The sequence below is a fragment of the Amphibalanus amphitrite genome, unplaced genomic scaffold (genome assembly GCF_019059575.1).
Source record: "Amphibalanus amphitrite isolate SeventyFive unplaced genomic scaffold, NRLGWU_Aamphi_draft 000840F_arrow, whole genome shotgun sequence".
In the NCBI taxonomy this organism is placed as follows: Eukaryota; Metazoa; Arthropoda; class Thecostraca; order Balanomorpha; family Balanidae; genus Amphibalanus; species Amphibalanus amphitrite.
Window position 1 is genome coordinate 135982 of NW_024882334.1, and position 25750 is coordinate 161731.

General features: G+C 50.6%; 3 protein-coding genes across 9 annotated transcripts; 2 read left to right on the forward strand and 1 right to left on the reverse strand.

Moving 5' to 3' along the window:
* Positions 1-38: 38 nt before the first annotated feature.
* On the reverse strand, positions 39-7486 carry LOC122366943 (cilia- and flagella-associated protein 52-like). 7 transcript variants are annotated; one of them, XM_043339619.1, is made up of 14 exons: positions 7254-7486; positions 6742-6833; positions 6365-6564; positions 5772-5949; positions 5257-5444; positions 4343-4508; positions 3855-4000; positions 3405-3577; positions 2894-3042; positions 2495-2640; positions 2062-2213; positions 1561-1678; positions 1123-1242; positions 39-700 (listed from the first exon to the last, which is right to left on the reverse strand). In XM_043339619.1, the coding sequence occupies exons 2-14, from the start codon at positions 6803-6805 to the stop codon at positions 536-538; spliced, it is 1965 nt and encodes a 654-aa protein (XP_043195554.1). In that variant the 5' UTR covers positions 6806-6833; positions 7254-7486; the 3' UTR covers positions 39-535. The 7 variants fall into 7 exon arrangements, with proteins under 7 accessions (XP_043195554.1, XP_043195553.1, XP_043195555.1 ...); XM_043339618.1 differs by having other exon boundaries at positions 6742-6846; XM_043339620.1 differs by having other exon boundaries at positions 6742-6870; positions 7254-7463.
* A 240-nt stretch (positions 7487-7726) lies between these two features.
* On the forward strand, positions 7727-25428 carry LOC122366947 (probable ATP-dependent RNA helicase DDX31). Its single transcript, XM_043339636.1, has 14 exons — positions 7727-7904; positions 9358-9493; positions 13967-14284; positions 14553-14702; positions 19195-19311; positions 20632-20852; positions 21283-21386; positions 21712-21881; positions 22196-22339; positions 22613-22672; positions 22967-23157; positions 23579-23736; positions 24209-24392; positions 24676-25428. The coding sequence occupies exons 2-14, from the start codon at positions 9413-9415 to the stop codon at positions 24821-24823; spliced, it is 2046 nt and encodes a 681-aa protein (XP_043195571.1). The 5' UTR covers positions 7727-7904; positions 9358-9412; the 3' UTR covers positions 24824-25428.
* Positions 11110-13629, forward strand: LOC122366948 (cilia- and flagella-associated protein 53-like). Its single transcript, XM_043339637.1, has one exon. The coding sequence runs from the start codon at positions 11459-11461 to the stop codon at positions 12977-12979; it is 1521 nt and encodes a 506-aa protein (XP_043195572.1). The 5' UTR covers positions 11110-11458; the 3' UTR covers positions 12980-13629.
* Positions 25429-25750: the final 322 nt, after the last annotated feature.

A 25750-nucleotide genomic window follows, 5' to 3' on the forward strand; every position in this document is an offset into this window, starting at 1 on the left:
GACTAAGTAAATGATAGTCATGGTAGACTCAACACTCATTGTTTTAGAACTCATTTATTTTAAGACATTGGACGGCTTTCATTCAGACATAAGCTCTGTACGCGGAAAAATATTTAAGACTAGCAAGACAAGCACCTGAAATAAACAAATGAGATCATATCACGCATAATCTAAAAAGTGCGCATGACTAAGACGTGGACTAGAGGTGACAAGGCTGTAGGCACACTCCATTGACTAGATGTGATTAGTGCATATCTCAAGCCACTAAATTCACCAAAACTTGGGTTTCATCAATTATCCTTTAAACGAGTCGAGTCTGCTTCGTTTACGTTCGCGTCGCTTCTTCAATTTCCTCGTAGTTCGCATGCAAAGAACAAACCCAGTGCACCTTTTGCTTGCAAAGGGACCTAATTCATCTGTCAAAATTCAGTTGAGCTTATTTCGCCGATTGATTCTCTCGCCTGGACCAATCGCCACTCTCGACCTCGTGACGTGTCTCCATCCTGGACCAATCACCGCTCTTAGTTTAGTGACGTCACTGGCCCACGGCGGCGTCCTCCGGCATTTTCCAGCAGAGGATGGCGCCGTCGGTGCCCACCGACACCACGGTCTTCATGTCGGGAGAGATCTTCAGCGAGGAGATGGCAGTGCTGTGCCCCACGCCGGTGAACACGCAGTCGCCCTCGCTGTACCGGTATACCTGTCGGTACACGGGTACACGGGTCAGGTACAGGGTACGCGTCTGAATCAGGTACGGGACGCAGTCACCCTCGCTGTACCGGTATACCTGTGAGGTACACGGGTACACGGGTCAGGTACAGGGTACACTGGATCAGGTACGGGACACAGTCGCCCTCGCTGTACCGGTATACCTGTCGGTACACGAGTACGGGTCAGGTTCAGGGTACACTGGATCAGGTACGGGACGCCGCCCTCGCTGTATAGTATATACCGGTACACCTATCGGTACATAACGGGTACACGATTGAGGTACGGGGTTACGGTGGCACGGAGAGGCACATACCGGCTTAGCTACTGACAGGGGATACAGGTACGGGCACTTGAGTACACTGGTCAAATACTGGAGCACGCAGGTAACCGAGTCGTAACCGAGCGTCCCACCTTGAGCAGTTTGTCGTCGCCTCCTGTGACGATGTATTTGCCGTCCGAGGTGATATCCAGTGCGTTCAGAGCGCCGTCCTGAGCCGCTTCCAGCTCACGGATCAGCGAGCCGTCAAATATCTGGGAGACAAAAGTCAGGCGTGGCCGCGTGGGTGAGATGGAGGGGAGAGAGAATTGGAACAGAGTAGGAAGAAAGGAGAGGGAGGGAAGGGACGCAATCTCTGCGGAACTCGCAAACGTTAGAGATCCATTGGCTAACAGTCAACTCATGGGCGACCAACAGGCCCGAAAACGGTAGGCACCATCCGGCAAAGATATTAAGCGCTCTGCTATTCATAACCGATAATAATTCCACAGATTCCATCACACATGTCCATCTCCGGCGTCCACTCCTTATACAATCTGCACGTCCTCTGAACAGTCCCCGGCCTGGCTCACCTCCCAGTAGGCGAGTTTTCGGTCCGTTCCGCAGGTGATGAGTTGCGCCTCGGACGGGTGGTAGCACACGCTCATGAACAGCGTGTTGGCGAACAGAACAGTCTTACGAGTGAACCGTCTGGGAAGGCATCGCGGGGAGCGTCAGAGGATGTCGGTGACATTTACGCAGCACTCAGACATTTTCCAGATCATCTCAAAGTTCTAGCCGAAATGCTGCTAGAATCAACCAAGGATTAGAACAATATTATAATTCCTACAGCCCTTTCAACCGCCCCAGTAGCGGGCCTAAATGTCACATCCATTACAATGTTGTCTTCGCCTCGGTAATCGAATGTCTGTTCCTCCCGCTCATAACCGACCAGACGTTCCATCTATGATGCAAAACCCGCCTCTCCTAAGTAGCTAACCTGACGTTCCAGATAATACACTCCCCGTCCCTCCCCTGACTACCCACCTGACGTCCCAGATGATGCACGACCCGCCTCTCCCCTGAACACCCACCTGACGTCCCAGATGATGCACGACCCGTCTGTGCTGGCGCTCACACACTCTGCGTCGTCCCGGGTCAGTCTCAGACAGGTCACCGAGCCGCGGTGCTCCTTCAGAGCGGCGCGCAGTGTCTGCGTGTGACGGCCGATCTCCCAGGCGCGCACCTGAGGGGCGAGGTAGGGTTAGAGACTAAGTCGGAGTAGGGGGAGTGCAAAAGTACGTAAAGCCAGGTAAAATAGAAATGAGAAGTCAGGGAGGCCCTTGACGTCTGACGAAGTCCATGAGTGACCAGTTAAGATCTAGGTGAAACTAACGCCTAACGACCTCGCATGATTTTTATGCACTTACATTCCGTCATCGAGAATGAGCTGCACTAGGTACTGTGCGCCTTCAAGCTGCACTACTGTGCGTCTCCAACCCTTACCCTCTCCCTTTCCCGCCTCACCTGTCCCTCGCCTCCGCCCGTGATGAGCAGCTTCCCAGTGGAGAAGGGCGCCAGGGCCGTGACTCCCCGGTTATGAACGTCACGGATCATAAACTTCAGTTTGCCCGACTCGGGATTGTAGCCGCGCACATTACCGTCATTCCAGCCTGCCAGAGGGAGCAGCGGGAGGGGGGCAGTGAGCACACAGGGTCAAAAATTGCACTATTTTTGCAACATGATCAGAGGAAAGCACTATTTCGGGTAACTGGAATCGTCATAATCAGGATATGATGCGACAGATATGAGGGCAAGTCGATGGCAAAACAAAAAATGTATATTAATTCCACAGCTGACCTGTGATAATTCCTAATTGACCTCCTGACTGGCCCGTAGTGACCCGTGACGCGCCCGCTGACTGACCTGTGATGACGGTGCTGCCATCTGCGGTGACCTGCACGCACTGACAGACCATGTTTGGCACGGCCATCCTCATCAGCTCCTGGCCGGACGGAGCGTGCCAGATCCGGGTGTCCTCCGAGGCGCAGGTCACAAACAGCTCCGAACACGCCCTGACAAATACACAAACCGAGTACAAACCAAACAGGTCAGAAACAACTCCGAACACGCCCTGGCAATACACAAAGACAGACTGGACGTCACGAAGAGAATGACTTATGTTGGGTTGCAATGAGCTCACCTGGGGAGGTGCCCTCCTCAACCTATGAAGCCTGGTAATGACATCGCCTGGGAAAGGTGATCTCCTTGACCTCCGTGACCTCATATGGGGTCACACCTCCTTGACCTCTGTGACCTCACCCGGGAAAGGTGACCTCCTCTAGTCTGCTGGTGACCTCACCTGGGGAAAGCGACCTCTCTGACCTCAGTGACCTCACGTGGGGAAGATGACCTCTCTGACCTCCTGTGACCTCACCTGGGGAAGGTGACCTCCTTGACCTCTGTAGGGTGACACGTTCTCAGCAGTGTCAGTCGTATCGACTGAGGACACGCCGTATAGATGTGCGAGTCTGCCGTACCGATGTACACCCGGCCCTGACCGTCTGCCGTTAGAGTGGTGACCCGACCCTGGACCGTGTTACGCTGTATCTGTGGGTAAATATGGGGACGGCTTCAGCTAGGGTGGACACTGCTGGAAGACACAGGAATGACATAGGATGTAAGACATTGGCTAGGACGACCATACCAGCTAGGTCGGCTAAGCGTACCAGACGAGATAAACTACTGTCAACGTAACTCAAACCATTCAGCTCGAGCTGCAGCAGTTGTAAACAGGCGAAATGTCGTACAATCTCGACATAAAACAGTGATAGTGAGCAGCAAGCGACCATCTTCGGGCCATATTCACTCCACCTACGTTACCTACCTCGTCCATCAGTCTGTCGGTGATTCGTTTCATCAGTTTGATGGTGTTCTGCGGTTTCTGCGCCGACTCCTTGAGCCGAGCCACCGTGCCGTTACCGGTGCCCACCAGCAGCTCGTCGCCGGGCAGCATCAGCAGCGACCAGACGCCTGACGAATGGTACGGAAAGACTCAGAACAGGGACCAGAACCGAGCGACACGTCTCTCCAGATATACAGGGGACATTGGGAATGGAAAACCGCGACCACACGTCTCGCCAAAATCTGAACACAGAAACTTAGAACGAATAACATTGACAACACGCGGACGCTGGACCGGACCGGACAAACAGGGGACTTCGCAACGACCAGACACGCCTATTGAGTGCTAAAAGGGGATTGCAGCAGCGAACAAATGCCTGTCGGCATGACAACACACCGGTATATTGTTTATTACACACCCATGACTCCGGCCCCCTCCTTCCCACTCCCGGCATCTCAGTGTTGTCGTACCTCCGGTGTAGGCCTCGCCCTCTCGTGTCCTCCTGGTCTTCTTCTCCGGTACCCGGGCCAGACAGGCCACCAGGGCCGGTACCTGTCCCTCCTGCTGACCCAGCCGTACCTTGAGGATGTCTCCCGACGTGGTACCGCAGTACAGGTACCGGTCCAGGGAATCCACCTGGCGGTAACGGTATCAGGGGCTAAATTACGGGGTACATGGTGTTAACTGAGTGACGTACAGACACAAGACGGTACCGGGAATATACGCAGCATGCAGCCATCGGTAGATCACCGTTCCATGCTTCTATCCTCAGGATACTGAAATCCTTCTCCTCCACGCCACAACCCCCTCCGGGCTGGACAGGCAACTTTATCTCATGCGGGCTGCTCCCTTGGAGCGGCACCGCTGCTCCTGAGGGAGCGCACCCCGTAGCCGGGTGCAGTGAGTGCCTTGGGGCTGGGTGTCCTGACCTCTGGACGGGCTCAGCCCCGGCGACTCACTAGGGTGCCTGCCCAGACCAATGTCTCCCCCTATATCCTATCATCCTCCCGGCTCTGAAATGGTCTCATTGGACCGAAAGGGCCTAACCCAACAAAAAAAAAAAACCATCGGTAGAATGGCTAAACGGAGTCCCAATTCCCAGTACGGCTGCCAGTTACGGTACCGTGCGGAGATTTAACACATTGTCAGAAGCCCATCCGACGTTCACAGTGACCGTCCATATCTGCCCGCGATCACACTAATCGTAATTTTAGGCTCCACCGAGAACCCGGCGTTTACGTAGCCCGATCGATACCACAGTCCACAAACATCATTTATCTACTAACCGCAATAGAATATCATAGCAGTGTATCGCACTTCCCATTGGCAGCATACCACCTTCCCACTGCCCTCTCCCTATCCCATCCCCCTCCTTTTGACTCACCCTCAGACACCTGATCTTGCGTTTGACCTCGCTGACGGAGACGTTTGTGGGTGTGATGAAGCGCCTCTTTCTGTTGATCTTCCACACCCTCAGCGTGTAGTCACCGCCCGTGATGAACGTATCGTCGGCAGTGCTGCAGAAGCACAGGACCAGAGAGTTGCCCTGCGTTGGCTGCGAGGCGGTCAGACCTGCGGACGGACGCGGCAGCAAGGTAAGGGCGTGAGGATATGTATCAGGATAGCCTGGCTAGTGATTATGATACCGGCAATGTCAAGATCGGGGCATGCAATGGTTTAAGCGGTCTCGGGCATGAATTATAGTGTGCGCGTTATTATGTCGTTGCTTGCATAAAGGCTACCACAACGCTACCGATACTTTTCATACGTTCCTCACACGGTTCGTTGCACGATCGATCGTTTTAGGATTGATAGGCTAAACAAAGTTGCAACACCTTACCAAAGTCTTTGCCTGGCTACCCCCCCCCCCCCCACCATCCCCCCACCCCATCTCCGTACCACAGAGCGGGTCCTTGGTGGCCATGTCGTACACAATGACGTTGCCGTCGTCCTGACCGCCCAGTGAGGCCATGAACATGTCGTTGGCAGAGAAAGCCACCGCCTCCACCTTGACCTTGTGCAGGTTGTGAGAGCCGAACCGGGTGAGACCGTCGTACGACCAGACTATCACCTCCGCCTGGGGGGGAGGGGGGGGGCAGTGGTGGAGAAGGGGGAGTAGGGGATGTGTGCGCTGAATATGGGAGCGGAGGAGAGGTAGGCATAAGGACAGCAGAGTGATGACAACGGAATGCTTATTTTAGCCTGTATCGTATAAGAGTAAGTACGAGTAAGAGTATCATACCGACATGCCCACATGCCTATCGTTGAATCCGTAAACGGTTAATTAATTGCGCTGAACGGTTACGTTTCCAATTTTACGTTTAATGTTAACCCATTTACAGTCACCGTTACCGTTAATGACGAGTAAGCCACAACTGGCTTCCTTGTCATTCTCAGAAGCCGTTTAACATATTCGGCTACATCAAACTATACACAAATAACTACCACAACCGGTGACCGTTCCGTCCAGAGTCCCCGACCGACCAACGCACCCTGAATCCCATGAAGTTGATCTGTCCGGAGGCGATGTATTTGCCGCTGCGACTGACGTCCACACAGCTGACGTTGTGGCTGTGACCGGTCAGAAAGTGCTGCCGACCCGAGGACAGCTCCATCACCACCACACTCGTACCCAGCGCGTGAACCACGTGCGTGCCATCCGGGTGCACGTGCAGGCCGCTCGGCACGTGACCTGGTGGGGAGGGGAAGGGCGGGCGACGAAAGTTAGTTTGGCGTGACGTGGACAACACATCAGTCGAGTAAGTAAATACTTAACAGTTTCTTCACCGCCAAATCTACACAGACGCAATCGAACCGATAAAAATTCTAGCAGATAGTGTCATTGAATGAAAATGCATGCTTTGCTTACCTTCGAATCCAATAGCTGATACGAGAGTCAGGTCCCTCTTCTTTACATCATTGTCGGTCGCCATAGTCGTTTCTTCAGTCGGCGATCAAAATCTGTCGACCCAGACTATCACTTTCGATTTGAATTAAACTGAGAAATAGGCCTTAGGCGTAATGGAGGATGCGTCATTGAATTGGAATGCCCCAACGGGTCACGGATCCCAACGAGCGGCCACAACTGGTGGCGTGTAGCGTGCATTTGTATGAGACAGAAGCTGAGTCAGTGAGGACCCAAGGCACAGAAGCTGAGCCAGTCACCAGTGAGGACCGGCAACGGGTAATCATGTCGGTACGGGGTCTCAATTTTCCATCGGCCAGTTTGAGCTTGCCCCATCGTGATCGTACCTCGTACGTTCATGGTGCTGGTCGATATGAGTTACATTAACATAGTTTTGCTTGAACTGATACCAGAAAGTAATAGTGATACCTAAGTGCAGTATTTGGTATTTTACCTGTGAAAGCTGAAAAACTCACCCTCAGCTAATTGCTTTTTGCAACGAATACCAGCTCACACCGATACCGGTTGAATCAGAATAAACTTCGTGCATGAAGCAAGGCCTTTTCAATTTGATCTAAATAGCTGGAAGTTCGTGACTATCGCGTGAATATTTCGGAATCCATTTCGATTCGATCGCTTCCGCCAGCTATCTTGTCCACAGCCATGCAGCTGTTTTGTTTACCAACGAAGTTTACATGATGAATATGGTAGCCTCAGCATCACCATAGCAACGAACTACCAAATCCAGCATTACGTCAATAGTGAAAAATTCCCTTCATAGGGATGAAGATGTAAAAATAATTTGAATAAAAATCTATCAAATTCTATGTACTTATGATTTCAAAGAAGGACTTAAATGTATTTCAATAACTTTTTGCTCGTGTTTTGTATGATGTTGATGTATTGCAAGCAAAAAATAATTTCTACATGAAGGAAAAACGGTACGACATTTGCGACGTATATTACGCGCTTGCTACGAAAACACACGCTTATTTCTCGCCTTGCTGGCCATTGCCGTGGTTCGGGGAAGACGTTCTCCGATTCAATTAATATTCCATTAATAATTTTGCGATTTTTATATCAACCCATCTTCAGCAACGCTGGCATCAAAGTTCTTCGTATATTACGTGAGTTTTCTCTGTACGCGAACGTTTTGTATTGGTATGGTGAGAGCTTGGGCTCCGGCCGCTCTGCTCCGGCTCAAGCTCTGGTTGATCCGTTTCAGTTTTTTTTTTGTCCGAGGAGTTTTGTGCCTGGCTGGTATTTATTTACCTTAGGACCAGACATTGATATTTTGCGTTTTATCAGTATTGCATGAATACTTTAACGAGATTCATATTTTCCCATCTTCAGCAACGCTGTCGCCAAATTATTTCGTACTAATGTGCGTTAGGTATTTGATTAGATATGCTGCTTATTTAACTTTATGCATCAAATCCATGGATCATTTCAAGTTATTTTGGTGGTTGAAGTTCCCTGATCTGTACCTACATTTCTACACACTAGATAAATATTCAAGTTGAAGTGCCACAGTCAGTGATCATGTAGGTACCTACCCATTGAATCACCAGCTTTCAATGAATAGGCACCATTTCTGTATAAACAAATTGAAAGAGCAGCACGTAGGAACTCATCATCAAATGGAGACTGGAGACATCACCAAATTGCCAGGAACATGAAATCTTGAACTCAGCTGTTAATGAACACTGTCATCACATCCCTTGCCATCCTATGTTCACGCAAAGCTCACAGTTTAAGGTTCATGTAGTTAGTTTAAGTTGCATGTAGACTGTAGTTAAGTGAGGACAACTAAAGACATAAGACATCTCATTGGCTGGTGACCTTTATCTGTGCTGTGCTCTTTGAGAAAGACCCCTCAATAGAATTTTATGGACACATGAGTTCTGCTGTTTGATTGACAGTAGACATCTAGCAGGGGCTCAGGGCAGAAGAGTTTGCAGCAGTTAGTGGCTTGCATTGTGCCAATTTCTACAAGAAAGAGACAAAAGGATCTCAAGCATTTGCCTGCCTGTTAGTCCCTTAGCAGAACCATTTGAGCTCTGTTGAGACCATAATACATGGCCAGGTGATGGCTCATCTGACTTTAATTAATTAATTAATTAATTTATTAAATGTCACATCTCTGTCTATCAGTGGTGTCACATTTGGGTCTATCTATTGATCTAACAGAAGTTATTTTGGACCATCATTGGTCCCAGGTGACACTGGTGCATGAGTGTTCATCTCACAGCACCATCCTCTTCTATTGAAAATGTTAGCAAACACTAGCCAGATATTGTTGTATTCTTACGAATAATTTGTTGTGGAAAATACTGCCAGAGGTCTGGTGTGATCAGATAATTGAATCCCAATGTGAATGCATTGGGAGATCATTCCCTTGCACAATTCACACAAGCCAGCTTCACCTGAAGACTGGTCATGACCTGACCAATAAAGTCATCAAATCAATCACTTAATGGAAATAGTGTAGCTATTGAATGAAACCTTTTTTTATTAACCTAATGATACTGCATACGATGTTTTTCAGCAGACCAATAACACCATCTTACATTGTTACAGACGTAGCGATTACATACGAGTGAGTTCTGCAGTATCGTTGCACAGTTTTCTGTCTATGTCAACGATGGATGACGGTGGAGGTCTAACGCTCAACATCTCGTCCGTCAAGACAACGCCGGCCCGCAAGAAAACACCGGTAAGTAAATCGGCATGGTCATTGTTCAATACTCAATAACATCGTATTGTAGCCAATTAACGAGAGGCTAGAGGGAGCCAGTAGACTGAGGCCAGAAATAGGTGGCCATAGTCGCTGACTGATGGAAAGGCCATCGACTCTCGAGGCGTGCTCACGTTTACACTGGTTACTATAGTAAGTTCCTTTACTCTGTCCGGTTATCGAGAGGCATGGCCGTCGGTACGCTTCGTGGAGCACTAGATGAGGAAAGGGGAACAGGTAAGGAACAAAGAGAAAGGGGAAGGAGGATACCCGATACGGAGGACAAAGTAGACAGGATCTTAGATTATTGCTTGCTCACCTTTCTCATATTCGTCGTCCCCAGCAAAGCTCTAATGGTACCGGCTGCGGTAGCGTTATCTGTACTTCAGCTTAGTGTGTAAGTGTATGGCCGGTATCTCAATGACATTTGATGGATCATCGCATCGGAAGCATTTTGGCGTTACCGACTCCATCACCGTGCGTTTTGACATTACTCATTAGGTAATAGGTAATCATTCTGCGCTGCGTTATGTGCATGCTTAACACAATGCAGCGCATTTGTTTGCTCACAAGTCACACGATGAATGTAAAGCTGAAAAACGTGCCATCGCCCTTCAGGGTACTATATCGTTACTAGCACGAGTCACAACCGACTGTTATAGACATGCAATCTTCAAACAAAAAATGCATTATCCAATTCCTTTTCTTCACTTGACTTTCGAAACAAAGTGGTTTGCGGAGCTGAACCGACGACGAATTCCGGCTGCGAGCGATGGAACGTCAGCTTCCTAATCTGTCGCTAGATGGCTCTAGTGGTAACTGCCTGAAGTGGTAGGCTGTACCGCATAGCGTCGTATCGTGAGCTGGCCGCCGCGCCGCAAGTCAGCGGCGTTGATTGCTAATTTTGCTTGTTATCGGCTATCCTAGAGACAAATAAAGGAGATGATCTGAAATACAAGGGCTGAATTCTTGTACACTTCTGCCCCAACATCATGCCTTTTTATTAAAACGTATAACCCAATGGAAAGACACCATAATGTAGCGATAAATGTTATTGTTTAGCTTTGACAGAGACACTATTCTTAAAATGTTTAAAACACCAGATTCATTTATTAGTTTCGAGAACTTTCGAAAGCTCCCGAAACTTATAAATTAAGCTGGTGTTTTAATCATTTTAATAATAGAAAGACGCCACACCTTTTCATCACTGTCGAAAATTTTCGCATCGGATTAAACTGAGTATTGCGGTAATCTGAATCCAGCACTAAAATACATTTAGGGTCATTTATGTGAATTACTTATCGAAGTTGTTCGTCACCATTTTGCCGATTGCTAATAAATATGCAATATGCATGCTGGCTGCGTACAACAAAGTGTGCAATACATGTTTGGATGTCCGACATTTTGCAAAGCGGCATTCAACATTGTGACAGTCGTTAATGATCATCGATCAAACAAGTTTCCCTGTTCTATGACGACTCCGTGCGGTACCCATCGATCAAACGCAGCGCTTGAGCACAGTCGGCGGACCCCCAGCAGTATAGCCCGTGCCCCTGTCTACTGATACCGAAAATCGACCACGCCAGCGACCTCCGATGAGACTCTGAGCGCTCACGACAGCAACGATCGGCAACGATAGTCCAGAGACGGGCCCGCGACAGCTGCGACCGTGTGTGCCGCTCTACGCCGCTACGACCATCTCGATCGATCGACATTTATCTACGAATCATCAGTGGTGGATTACCGGAGGATTGAACAAGAAGATACGATGCTTACGATCTGAAACGACTTGTCTGAGCTGAACGACTCACGAATTCGAACATCGGCGCTTATTTTGAACGAAAGAGGCTCGACCAAGCAGTGGTGGTTCTTATCTACGTGCTGAACTTGTGCCAACGATCTCCGTTTGTGGCCTGGCGCTGACCGATCACAACTTCGGAGGCCATGAGTCCGGTGGGCCGCTCGGCTCGCCACGAGCTGCATGGCGAACAGTTGTACGCCGCCCGCCGCGAGAAGGAATTCAAACAGCAGCAGTTCGACCGGCAAGTGTCCGTCCTGCACCGACAGGCCGCGCGCCGCGCCTGGGAGGACCGCTCTGACCTGAAGCGAGTTGATGCCTCAGGCCGCGCTCGCACGCTGCAGCAGTCCGGCTGTCGTGATGACATGCTGTACGCGCGCCGCTGTAAACTCCGTGAGAAGTTGGAGCGCGAGGAGGCGGCGCTGGAAGCGGAGCTGACGCAGCCGGTGCAGACGGCGGACCAGAGGCGAGAGGAGATGCGCCGACAGCTGGCTGAGCTCCGCGGAGCGCGCGAGCGAGAGCGACGTGAGTTCGCCGAGAAGATGTACGACTACCAGTGGCGACTGGGCTGCGACGAACTGCGTGCGGCCGTTAGTTATCAGCACGCACAGGAGGTGCGCCGAGATCGGGACGCGCAGCTGGCCGAACAGCGCGCGCTGCGTGCCGAAGAGGCCAGTCAGGAGGCACTGCATCAACAGATACTGGAGGAGGACGTTCGTGCTTTCCATCGTGAAGCAGCCGCGCATGTCAATGACGCTAAACAAGCAGAGCGCATGCGTATGGAGGTTCTCAACAAGCAGCAGCAGGCACGCCAGAGCGCCGCGGTACGCGAGCGAGAAGAGAACGCGCGTGAGGCAGCCGAATTGTCCGAGCGGCTGGCCAAAATGCGTGTCGAGGAGGAAGAAGATGCCCGGCGGCGCCGCGAGCAGGACCGCCGCTGCCGTGCCGAGATGCTCGCCGATATGGCCGAGCGACGCCGCGTCGCCGAGGAGGAACGACGCCGCGATTTGGAAGCCGAGCGAGAGATCTGCGCGCGTGATAATGAAGACTGCGCTCGTGAGACGGCTGCCGAGGCGGAGCGGCGCGTGGCGCACGCTCGCGGTATGGACGCCTATCTAACCTACCTGCGCCAAGCGCGGCTGGATGAACAGCGAGCTGAACAGGAGGTGGAACAGCTGGTGCAGCAGGAGGCTGAGGCCGTCTACCAACGACAGCGCGAGGAGTGGCTGGCGGAACGCCGGCGCCGTCAGTGCCTCCTCCAGGAGACCATCGACATCCGGCGCGGACAGGTAGAGGCCCGGCTGCGGCGCGCGCGTGAGGAACGCGCCCAGGATCGCGCTTATCATGAACAACTAGCGCGTGAGCTGGAGCGACTGCAGCAGCTCGAAGAGGAGCGTCTCGAGCGGCTCCGTGAGGCGGAGCGTGAGCACGCGGCTGACCTGCGGGCGCAGAGCGAGTACCGGCGCCGTCAGGAGCAGGAGAGAGTGGAGGAGGAGCGGCGACTGGCGGCGGCCTGCGCGCAGCAGGAGCAGGAGTATCAGGAGAGGCTGGAGCGCTGCCTGCGCGAGAAGCTCTGCGACCGGCCGCACCCGTGGCGGGCCGAGCACAAGCATTATGATGTGCTGCCGGCGCCGGGGACCCCTGAGGCGGCAGCCACTGCACAGTGACGGGAGAGTGTGGTGGAACCGAGGGAGGATGAGGTGGGCGGGGAGCGCAGGCGGTGCGATGGGTCTGAAATGCGATGAGATGAGAGTTGCAAGTTCAGAAATAATGATCGCAGATATATTTCTGTCCTTGCTTCTTAGACCCGTTTTTCGCGTGTCATGTACCATTCCTGAACAGTCAGTTGGGAAACATTGAACCCATCATGGTCCTTATTTTGTTATAGTTTTCGAACTTTGTCAGCTCGAGTTGGTATTATAGTCTATCGTTTAAAACTCATCAATTAATTGGCTGAGAAACTGTCGTCCATTCCCCTTTGTTTTGTAATAAATTGTCCAGTGTCCCTGGAATACCGTGTTCAATCAGTTTGCCTGATCTGTTGAATGATGTCAAGTTTCAACAGTGGCCTATTATAACGTCTAACAAACTCGGTGATGTCGCTCAATTGCTGAAGCCAGTCCTCGTGCTTCGATTATAACTTTTCCATTCACAAGTTGACATTGCTTTTTTCGCTTCATGTAATGTAAAAAAGTGTTTTTAATGCAATGCTTGACGTATGCGTGCCTACTGCCTACCCGTCTGAAGTCGAGCGAGCGTCGTTTTCTGCTTTTTATCTGAACGTGTCGAACTCCAGTAATAAACGCTCATCGATCGACCTGCGTGTTGCAACTAAGCACGGTTATAAGATATACATTGGCACATTTGACGCTTTGTCTGTACGATCTTGATTGGAAAAGGTAACGAATATGACCTTTTGGACGCTTTTCCTGTAGGGAACAATGTTATTGTAGAAATGGGGCTGCTTCCATTTTATTTTTCGTTCGCTTCTGGTTCTGTTTTGGCGCTACCAATGGGCAATGGGCATCGTTGTTTTTTTTTCTCGAAATTAACGTGCTTACTAGCCATCGTTTCTTGCTCCCTTCACCCAACCAACGATACCCCAACGTCTGATAATCGTGCAGCTGATTTACGTTTCGCCATTTCTTTTTCAGAAGGTGCCCAAGGCTCCCTCGTCCTGGGGCTCATCAGAGACGCCCTCCAAATCTGCAGTGTCAACCTCTGCCTCACCTGACTCCCTGCAGCGCAAAAAGGACCGCCTCAAGGCCTCCCTGAAGAAGAAGAAAAAGTCCCCAGAGGATAAGCAAGATGGCGGACGCCCGAAGCCCGCCGACAACAAGCCGTTTTATGCGTCTTTGTTCTCACACAACCCTGAGGTACCGGAGCTTGGTCTGCCGGAGACCAGTGAACCTTCTCAGCCGGATGTGTTCTCAGGAGAGAACTTTTCCGATCTTCAGCTGCATCCACACTTGGTGAGAACGAAATGGGGCAACTAACGGGCGAAAAACTGTAGTAGAACGAGCGTCTGTTTGTGTGCCCTCATACATTTTGCACATTTGTATCTTACATGATGTGACATTTTGTAGGGATGCCGAAACTCTTTGAGCATCGTCCAATCTTTGACCAGAGTTTAGATAAATCGCAAAAATCAGCTTTTGGGCGCCGATGGCCTCGGCCGTCCGGGCTCCCCGAAAACCCCCAAATCATCATACTCCAACTTGACTCCAATAATTTTTTCAGGTGGCCAACGTGACGAAGGCGCTGGGCGGTGCGGAGATGACCCGCGTCCAGCAGAGGGCGCTACCCGTTGTGCTGGCCGGCGGTGACTGCCTGGTCCGGTCACAGACGGGTAGCGGCAAAACGCTGGCCTATCTTCTGCCGGTCATACAGGTGGGTGGAGGACGTGCATGTAGTTAGTTTATAGACGGGAAGTGGCAAAACGCTGGCCTATCTTCTGCCGGTCATACAGGTGGGTGGAGGACGTGCCTGTAGTAGTTTATAGACGGGAAGCGGAAAAACGCTGGCCTGTCTTCTGCCGGTCATACAGGTGGGTGGAGGACGTGCCTGTAGCTAGTTTATAGACGGGAAGCGGCAAAACGCTGGCCTATCTTCTGCCGGTCATACAGGTGGGTGGAGGGCGTGCCTGTAGTAGTTTATAGACGGGAAGTGGCAAAACGCTGGCCTATCTTCTGCCGGTCATACAGGTGGGTGGAGGACGTGCCTGTAGTAGTTTTTTTATAGACGGGAAGCGGAAAAACGCTGGTTTATCTTCTGCCGGTCATACAGCCAGGTGGGTGGAGGACGTGCATGTAGTTAGTTTATAGACGGGAAGCGGGAAAACGCTGGCCTAACACTGCCTGATATATGTTATGCCATGTGATGTAGTGATGCAGTGCCTTTGATGTGGACATGTGTTGCATTCCACCACACTGGCAATGCCAGGACGCCGGCATATTATTTTCCATTATAGGACCCTAGGTAACGTGCACGTCCGATCCCTGTCGTTGTAGCATTGCAAGGTAATGATAAGAGGCGACACTGCAGCGAAGTTTGGAGTGGAATCAATAATAAGAGGCACATTCGGGCGTTTGCCATTTATATTATTCACATACTGCGTCATATTCGCTTTACAGGTTGTGCATTGTACAGTGTGCGTTGTGCAGTGTGTCCCTAGTAACTGGTACGAGGACGAAATTTGTTTTTTGTTTTAAGCATTGCACAGAAAATGCGCAAAATATGAAGATAAGCAGATCGCTTTGAGTTTTTTTGTACTATCGGTGAAGAGATAGCTCAATCATCAGTCTTGAGCTGTTCTTGAAGTTCATACCGCTTCAGCACAACCCTTACAAACCATGACGCTTGGCAACCTCACAAGAACTTATTAATGAAATACTTTAAGTGGACCCATTTTTAGCCTAAAGACTCGCTCAATACCAAACCTCAGCGCGGTCCCATGCCGACGCCTACCCCACAGACCGTTCTGCGCAGCAGTTTTACGTCGGTCCCGCTGGTAGCACCGGGCCATCAAGTCGGTCACTTGCCGGCCCGTCTTCGTGTGGCGAGCGGTGCCAAGGTGCCCGCTCTGTGGGACGCGTTGGAGGCTAGACCCCCGCCTCTGTCTTCGACAAGCAGCGGCTGCGATCCAGGCACCAATGGGCACCACGGAACGTCCAGATCCCATTATAAGATCTGCCGTCTCTCCTCGGCGCTGTGGAGTTTGGGCCTGAATCACCGGAGGGAAGAGTCGCCGGTGATTTTTGAAGACCATCTGAGGCGGGTCGGATCGCGGTGGGGATCAAAAGTGGAGCTACAGTGCTGCTAGAGCGTCAGATAGATCCTGAGCGAGCAGTATTTGAACGGAAACGCCACTGAACTTTGATTTTCAAGCCTGACCTCTGAGAAAACGACGTAACGACGTTACTTTATCTAAAACCATCATCGGCTTCGCTCGGGTGTGATCCGTGCCTTGTTACCACCGACTTCAACCAGCTCCAGCCTGACTATCAAACCAACGTTTAGCTGTTCTCCAACCCTCACCCCGGTTGACGGATCTCTCAGCCGATTCCACTACACTACAGCCCTCCCTCTGTCAGTCATGGCGCTGACTACCTGTTGTGGCTGGCTGGACCTACGCCGAGGTTCCTTAGCCATTGGCATCACACACTTCATCGTCAGTGCGCTCGGCATTCTTCTTACAATCATATTTCTGGCTATCGGTCCAGCTATTCTGCTGCGTCCTCTGCTGCCCGGGAAGGTCGACTTCGGCATCGCAGTGGCTCTGCTATTTGCCCTCAGCGCACTGCTCTGGATTGCGCTGATCATGTCCGTGCTGATGCTGATTGCCAGCGCTCTGCTGATTTACGGCGTGCAGACGGCCAGTGAATGTCTAGTGCTCACCTGGATGATATTGCACGGAATCATGCTCACCCTCAGCACCATAGGTAACCTGTACCAATTGATTGCGACCATCTCCAACGGTTTTGCGGCGCCGATCGTCCTGGCTGTGCTGTCGCTGCTCTGGGTGGGCGTTCAGTGGTACTGGTACGCGGTGGTGGTGTTCTTTTACCGCTCGATGGGATCTGCGAGGGAGCCAGCGCGGAAGGTGGGATCGGCCCGTGTTGAGCCGCTGGCTAACTCAGTGTCCGGCAGTATTGAGCCTTAGGAAGGAGGATGGGAAGGTGAAGAGCTGTGTAGAGGAGGAGGAGGATGGGGCCTGGAGGGCTTTGGGAAGGAGTAGGGGTGTGTAGGAGCTGTGGGGAGAAAGAGTGAACATTTAAGGGGTGTAGGGAAGGAGTGGGCGACGTACAGGAGTTGGAGAAGGGAGTTAAAAGCGTAAAGGAACTGTGGTAAGGAATAGGGGGGAGGGAAAGGGAGTTGTAGAACCTTCAGGAAGTAAGGGCGGACTCTGGGAGGTGGGGCTGTCAGTGAATTTTTTAGGGGGAGTGGAAGACCTAAAGGATCCTTACTTGGGATCAGGTGGGAGTCCTGATGAACTTCTAGACGGAAATTTGAAGTAAGAGCTTTTCGAGCCGTGGAGTGAAAAGGGGAAACGGGACGTGCCGTGAGCGTTGAAGGAGGGGGGGGGGGGGCTACTCGGAATTTGACACCTTTTTGCCAAGTTGGTCTTATGGCCATGCCAGAAGAGGGGAATGGTGTGTGATCTTGGGAAGGGTAGCTGCTAATGATGGGAATCGCGTAGCTTTCTTTGGCCCCCACGGAGGCTTTCAAGTAACATTTAATCACAATGGGGAAAGGCTGCAACTTTTGCAGTTGATATGCAGCGATCCCGCACTCTTTTTACTTGGAACTTCCTTGTTTTGCAAGGGTTTCAGTGGCTGTTTTCAATGGACAAGTCCTGCGATCAACCTATACAAATCAAGCATTCGAGGAGAGCACTACCTACGTATGTATAGTCACTCCCAAGTATATAACTATTTCACCAAAATGTTACAAGCTGGCTACTGAGTAACTCTAGGCTAGGTTAGGTCAGGCTAGGTGGAACAAGGAGTCGCTGCAAAGGTTGTCATGTGATAAGAGTTTAGCTAGAGTTTAAGTACCTATAAAATATACCTATAAAATAAGCTTTGAAGCTTTATAATAATATTATGCACTGAGCGTTAGTATATGCGTCTAATAGACGACAGTGCCTTTATGTGCACCATAGTTTGAGGATGTTAGCACGTGTTACAATGACAATACGCATCAGTAGATCAAAGCAAACAGGCTAAATGTTCATGGTGTTATCACATTATCATTGTACCTGTTATGCGTTTTACGCTGCGATGCGACAAAAAAATTGTGGCTTATTTGGCCTCTGCTGTATGCCAATGTTAATACAAACATATGCACCGTTAATATCCCAATTACGCATTGTCATAAGGGGGTTTTATCGCGCAAACTGCAATGTTTATTGTGATATAGCTGGAACTTTGTTTTATCGGTTTCATTGATTAGTGTTCTGTTGTAGCGATTCATTTCCTCGTTTTCATGCTCGTACAACTTCGCTACAGCCATTACTGAAGTTTTTTCCTCACTGCTTTTTAACGGTTTACTCTCATTCGTCTGGCAGTTTCTTGTGTCAGTTAGCATTACCTATGGGAATAGGACGGGTCTTTGCGTGCGATATTCATGACAGCGCATTGATGATGACCGATTGAGCTTAGCTTTGTCTTTCGGTTGGGAGTGATTTACCTGCTGTAAACCACTTGACTATCGTGCATATTTCTGGCGAGTGAAGGATGGCGAGTTGTATTATGATTATCATGTGTTAACTGCATTTTATTGGGATGTTTTAATGCACGCAAAGTGTGTAAAAATAAATATATGGTTTACCAACAACCACCAGCTTGATGCTTTTTAAAAAAATGATTTGGAAATGAACAAGTCGGCACTATTGTTTTGTCATCCTACTGGATGGGAAGCCAACAATCCAGGCAATTGACTTACTTCTATGTCCATAAGCGTAATTGCTTTCATATTTTATGACGTTATGTGATGTTTGATGCATGTACTAAATAACATTACATAATGATTTTCAGACAAGAGCTTCAAATGTTTCACTGGAGCGCAGGGCCCAATATGTTTGTATGGCAGAGCCTGATGTCTTTCTGTGGCATGTTTGACACTTCACACGTCTGTGATATGCTTACATATTTTTCCAAGTTTTATGAAATATATTGGCATTATACTGGTAAGACTGTGATATGCTTTTATCACAAGGTTCTTCCCACATGATAATCTTATCGACAAGACCTGTAAGCGATGTTTTATGCATGGATTGTCAGCAGGGTGTTTCCATGACTCTTGACCTGTTTGTCTTTTAAATCTGTGGCGCGCTTTTGCGTTTATCGGCAAGTTTTCTGACTTGTTTGTTTATTTGCAGGGTTTGCAGGCGATCGAGCCTCCGGTGACTCGGGAGTCGGGGCTGTACGCTTTGATTGTGGTACCCACGCGCGAGCTGGCACTGCAGACCTACAATTGCGCCGCACAACTCATGAAGGTAATACCTTTATGTTCATACTCGTTGGAAAATAATTAACTTTGAATGGTGCTACGCGCTTTATTTCAACGTCATTCAACTATGCAAGTGTCAGTACCCTGACAGGGTTCATTGAACCTTGCTAGTGGGAGTAGTTGGTGGGTTAAAGCCATTGTTCGAAGCCTTTTGAAGTATTTCAACGTAGCTTCTCCGTTTAACACCTGTTATACTCCAAGCTGTTCCCGACTGAAGTTGTTTATCCCGTTACCATGGAAACCACACTGACGCAACGGCGTCGTCGGGGTGATATCTACGACAAGGTCCTGACCCCCCCCCCCCCTGGGATCCGGGACCCTACGACCCTGCGACGTTGCCATGCAGCGTTTCTTTAATCGGGCATTCCTGAACTTCTAAAACTCGCTTCACAAAAGGCGACTCTACTAGCTTGAATGGGAGGAGATCTTTCAATTCAGTGCTGCGTTCTAAACCAACAGAAATTGATTGGGCTCACAAAGGTAATGCTCGAAGCCGACTGTAACCTATCCCACCATCTATATAGAAAACTCAGCCCTTGTGAAGTTCAGTGTCACACCTTTGTCGCTTTACCGCCAACTGAACAAACCGCTGGTGGAATGACATCCATTCAGTGTTGCGAACCACTGTATGTGGCTACGCTCACACGATATATGTCTCGAAACAGCCTTCCGAACTTTCTGGCTTATATAACTGGGAAACGACAGTCCCGCGTGCCATTGTCCAAACCAGATAATGCAGCCAAGTGTTGTAGTTATTCCAGATTTGCGGTAGCGCTCAATTTTAGCCATCCATTTTAATGCTCATTTTCCCAACCGACGTTTGTGCTGTAGCGCGGCCTTTGCACGGGTCGGAACATTCTTCTTATCGCTGTTGTTAATTAGTTATTTGAAAATATTTCACATGGGATTCGAGAGTCCGAGACGGTCCTAAAATATTCATAGCATAACGTTGTAGTGACCTTTCGCTCAGCGATGCATGTCATATTATGCTAGCGATGTAGTCTATTAGCAAAACTGGCGACAGTGTGGGCGTTATCGGGCTTGTATGTTTCCATATGCCATGATGGTCTCATTTTGTGACGTGCTAGCCATTTGAGGGCGATGGGAACGTGCCGGCAAATCGACTTGACCTGACCCTGCTAAATGACCTTACCTAACCTTATCTAATAGGTTTTCGTGCACTGAACGCCTGGTAACCTGCCCCTATTTGACCTGGCGCTTTAACACTGTGATGTCTAGCTACCTGATCTGATGTGAGAAGGGCTAAGCTGATCTCCACCTGACCTGACCTGACCCGACCCGGCAGGCATTCGTTCGTCTCGTTCCCGGTTACCTGACTGGCGGCGAGAAAACTCTGGCAGAGAAGCGTCGTCTCCGCCGCGGTCTGAACCTTCTCGTAGCCACACCGGGCCGACTGCTGGCGCACATCGCGAGCTCGAGGAACCTCCGTCTAGGAGCGCTGCGGTGGCTGGTTCTGGACGAGGCCGATCTACTGCTCGATATGGGATACGAGAAACACGTTAGGAGGTGGGTAACGACTAACGAGGCATGGTGGGTGGTGGTAGAATGTAAGGTGTAGAGTTTTGTCAGAAGGACAGTGGATGCGGGAACACGGTTGGTGATGGTAGGATGGTGGATGTTGTTGGGACCAGATGATGTGGAGTTGAAATGTTGGAACTTGGAACCAGGATGGGTTCAACCAGGGTTCAACGGTTGGTGTCGAACTAAAATTTTGGCACAGAGGCTTTCATGAAAGCTATGCAGACCCGGAAATTTAATGGAAATTTTAGCATCCGGTCTAATGAATATGTGTGTCAGGAGCTGGAATGAATCGAAGTGGGGTTTTAAGTGAGCGTGTCAGTCGCACGTCCACTCTCGCGTTTTTAACACCCCCCGTGCGCTGTCTGCCCTTCCGTCTTCCCGTCTGACCGCGCCACTACCTGTCCCTCTGCGCCAGTATCGTGGAGGCGGTACTGGAGCAGCGCGCCCCGCGGACCTCGGGTCCCCTGCAGACCGTACTGCTGTCGGCGACTCTGGATGATCGGGTACAGAAACTGGCAGGTGAGGAAACTAGGGGATTGGGAGCATTGTGCGGTGTAGAAGGGACAAAACGGATCCTTTATTGGCCTCTGAGTTAACACGTATGCTGTAGATGCTAATGATGGGCTTGATGAGGACAGGTTTCGTCGGAACTCAAATTGGCGATTTTTAAACTTCAGGGTCAGTGATGTCGAGGTCAGTCGTAATTTGTTTCTTCATCGATAATTTATTTTTTGGCCTTTAAGTTTCATTATAAACAGTTTGTTTTCTGCAGTTTGTTGCTCGATTTAATGACTTCTGACCCGGGAGTCATTCTCTGACACCTACTTTGCCCGATACCTTGCAGGTCTGAGCCTCACGGACCCCACCTTCATCGACGCCTCGTCGGACGGTGGTGACACCTCTCGGCCGGAAGGCGAACTAGTGACTCCCGGTCAGCTCCGCCAGTTTGTGGCGGTAGTTCCTGCCAAACTCCGTATGGTGGCGCTGGCATCGTTCGTCCTCTGGAAATGCTCTGTGAGTAAGAGTTCTCATGAATAGAGACCGAGCTTGAAGTTTTCTTTTGTATCGGACATTCATTTTTTTTCTGTCAGCGTCCTTCGTAGGACTGGGTCCACGAATTACCTGTAAAAGTAATAGTATTTTTGTATTGCTCGTAAGGTAACCTTTTTCCCTCGTTAGGCCCATCTTGCTCTCCATTTATTTTCTCTCGCTGGATTTCGTTGAGTCGTCTAATATTACCTCGAAGAATTACAAGTATGTTACAAATGCTAAATACTCCTTGTCACATATCTCTCGCAATGACATTGTATGTCCTCCCCTCACCTCAGACTCGAGATGAGTCCAAGATGATAGTGTTTATGAACACAAACGACATGGTGGACTACCACTGCGCCCTGTTCGGAGCCTGCCTGCCCGGCCGCGGTCTGACCGACCTCAAGATCTGCAAACTGCACGGCAACATGCCGCAAACGGTACGGTACGCGGGCGATAGGGTACGGTACGAATGTACTGAGCTGGTATGATGGGACCTGGGCATTGGATAGAGCTGGTATGGAGGAAATTCAAATTTATTAAAGTATGTGTGTTAGAAGAGGCTGGATAGCCATGCCTCTAGCTGACCCCTGACACTGTCTTGGGTGACAATGGTTTACAATGACCCGTTGAATTTGTAATTCACGGATACCGTATTGTGTGGTTTATAACTGTCTCACGCCTCACAAACACTGTTGGTGTCCATGTTTCAGGACCGGACTGGAGTGTTCACAGAGTTCCGAAAGGCTCGCTCCGGACTCCTCATCTGTACGGTAAGGACCGCGCTCCATCTGCACTTGATCAACGTTATTTCTGCATTTTTTTTGGCGGAAACAGTGACATCGCTGTCATTCCTGTTTTACTGTTAGATGTGTTATCCATCGCCGCATGTTAAATGTTTTACTGAATTGCTGGCTCGCGGTAAATGATACCATCACGCTAAATAATTCATCGCCGCTATATGATAATATGATATATATGATGCTGTATATGCCGCTGTATATGATGCTGTTTGAAGGTTCCCAGTATCTAACTCACCCCCCCCCCCCTCCCCACACGTGTGTCAGGACGTGGCGGCACGTGGCGTGGACCTGCCGCACGTGCACTGGATCGTCCAGTACACCCCTCCCTGTCGGTCGGCCGACTATGTACACCGTGTGGGACGGACGGCCCGCGCCGGAGGCACGGGGGCCGCGCTGGCCCTGCTGACTCCGGCAGAGACGGGGCTGGTAGAACTGCTGAGGGAGGGCGGATTGAGGTTAGTGCGGCGGGTAGGTGGTTTGGCTGGCCTGGCGGAGAGATCTGTTTGGAAGGGATGGATATTTGTATCAGGCCCTGGTCGGTCAGGGCGAGAGGGGAAGAAGGGGATATTCTGAGGGACGGCGATCTTACGTTGGTCGGACGGAAAGGTGCGACAGTTTAAGGTCAAGTCAGTCTGGCATAGCGAATATGTTTGATGTGTACATTTACAACAAACGTGTTGACTGACAACATTCATGGTATGCAAACTTTGGAAATTTGTCCTGTTAGGTTTCGATTTTCATGTTTTAATTGTTCAGTTCATGTTTCGCCTACTTTTAAACTCTACCACGTATCTGCCTTGCAAGACCCTGCTGTCGCCCCGGGCCTCCCCCCCCCCCCCAGACCCACCCTCTGACCTTTCCCCCTCCCCCGCTCAGTGTATCAGACATGAGCCTAGAGACCCTGCTGTCTCCCCTGGCGGCGTCGCGCGCCGGCGGTCGTCCCACCAGCCTGGAGGAGGCGGCCACTCAGCTGCAGCTTCACATGGAGGAAACGGTGGCCCATGACAGACAACTGGCCGATATGGCCAGACGAGGTAGGGAATGGGTCGGGGGATGGTGGGAGGGACGGTGCTTTCGTGGTTTGGAGCGGGTTTTGGGAGTGGGAGGGATTACTAAATATGAAACTAGCGGGGGTTGGTGGGAATGAGATTACACGCAGGGAAGGGCGGTTCTGGAAGATGGGGAATTACACGCAGCTTTAAGTGGAGAAGGAATTGAGATTATTTTCGGTACAGTCAACGGAACGAGTCGGATGGTAGGTTTCTTGTACGATGGAATGGTCGTGTCGGTGGACTGGAGGTGTCATGCGATATGGATTGAGCTCCGGGTCGATAGAATCAAATGCGATTTATGAAGGAGCAAGGCGGAGGGGGTTACATGCAAAATAGACAGCGGGAAATCAGAATATGATGAGCGGTATGAGATAAAGCGGACGGTGGGATGAAGAAGATAACATGTGGTTCCGTGCGAGCTATCCGTCTCACCCCCCCCACCCTCCGCCCACAGCGTTCACATCTCTAACGCGGGCATACGCCACCTACCCGGCCGAGATGAAGGCCATGCTATCGGTGAAGACCCTCCACCTGGGCCACTACGCCAAGAGTCTGTGTCTGAGGGAGACGCCCACGGCGCTGGGACGGTGGCGCGGCGATCAGTCCAGAGACCCCGCGGCAGCCAGACTCGGCAAACGGTAAACAAGGATGGGCGGTACTGGCTGGGAGGGAAGAAGGTTGGGTATGCTGTTCCCTCGTATGAGGGAAAAGGGTTTTGCTGGTTAGTGGCATCAAAGAGTAGGGGATGATGTGTTTTGGTTACGGTAAATTGATGCGTATTGCATACTGCCTTCTTAGCCACTACGTATGGCTAATATCAAACCAGGGTACAGGATTTTGCTGGAAGCCGGTTATGCAAGGATTATGCTGCATTCAGATATGATCTGTTAACCTTTACTGATCACGATCTGTTTGTTTCAGCGGTGAGAAGCGTTCGGCAAGCGACGGGGCCGTGCGGCCGCGAGTTCGAATCCCGCAGCCGACCGACATTTCAGAGTTCCAGAGCGGGCTGGACGGTGGCGCTGGCGTGGTGCGAAAACCGCGCAAAAAGAAACAGAGGAATACGTGATCGTGTCAAAGGGAGGCGAGGCATGGAGCAAGGTCACGTGATCGGGTCCGCCGAGCGTGGAAAGGCAGGGTTATGTGCCACGTGACAAGGCTCGGGTGGATGATGGTGTCCACGGGAAGCAAGTCCACCAGGAGTCGGGCCGTAAGCGTTCTCGGAATCACATGAGATCGTTGGAATGTTTCTTCCATCTCGGGCAAGGCTGATGACGATGAAGGCATGTATCTGAGGGCCTCATCCCAGCCCCACCTATCACGCAGTCCCCGTTACTGGGCATTCCCATTGTCCATCCACGAGCGGTAACTGGGGGCAGACAGGGGAAAGCAGAGGTTACGTACCCCATTGGGTTCAGCCCGCTTCGTCAGTATTGCTGAGACCCTGGCTGTGTGGGCCAGTCTGCTGGCATCCTGCTGTTGATTGGGTGTCTAAAAGATGGCGTGTCTCTTGGACGAGTGGTTTTGCTGTTGACGAGTGAGGATGTTTTGCGCGGGGGTCGCTTGCCCAGCTGCACTGTGGTTACGATTGATACATCGTCGTGTCTTATGAAATGTGAAATACGTTGTGAACTAAGCGTGATGTTTGGAATATATGATGGATTCTGACCGTCATGACTATATGCTCTCTTACCTTCCCTGTCTTTCAAGCTCAGGCTCCGAGATTATATAACGAACGATAGGTATACACTATCGTTGTACTAACGTTGCGACGAAAAGGACGCCCTCTCATGTAAAACTTGTCTATGGGCCTTGATTGTAAAAAAAAACCTGGGGTGTAGCGTGCCATTAACTGTGTAACGGTATAATTGTTTACGTGCTTTGTGTACACTGCACAGCTGCCTTTCAGTCCACGGCATCACAAAGCCCCTGGAAGCGCCATTCACGTATTTTTCCCCACCTCGCCTCCCTAGCCCCTACTCTTCCCACCAACACC

Bases quoted from the DNA above. Each gene is read 5' to 3' on its own strand.
- LOC122366948 (XM_043339637.1), top strand. From the start codon at position 11,459: ATGAGTCCGGTGGGCCGCTCGGCTCGCCACGAGCTGCATGGCGAACAG.
- LOC122366947 (XM_043339636.1), top strand. From the start codon at position 9,413: ATGTCAACGATGGATGACGGTGGAGGTCTAACGCTCAACATCTCGTCC. The intron at 19,312-20,631 runs GTAATACCTTTA...CCGACCCGGCAG, and splicing joins GCGCCGCACAACTCATGAAG to GCATTCGTTCGTCTCGTTCC. The intron at 20,853-21,282 runs GTGGGTAACGAC...CCTCTGCGCCAG, and splicing joins TACGAGAAACACGTTAGGAG to TATCGTGGAGGCGGTACTGG.
- LOC122366943 (XM_043339619.1), bottom strand. From the start codon at position 6,805: ATGGCGACCGACAATGATGTAAAGAAGAGGGACCTGACTCTCGTATCA. The intron at 4,509-5,256 runs GTGAGTCAAAAG...CGTTACCGCCAG, and splicing joins GCAAGATCAGGTGTCTGAGG to GTGGATTCCCTGGACCGGTA. The intron at 1,679-2,061 runs GTGGGTGTTCAG...ATGCCTTCCCAG, and splicing joins TGCATCATCTGGGACGTCAG to ACGGTTCACTCGTAAGACTG.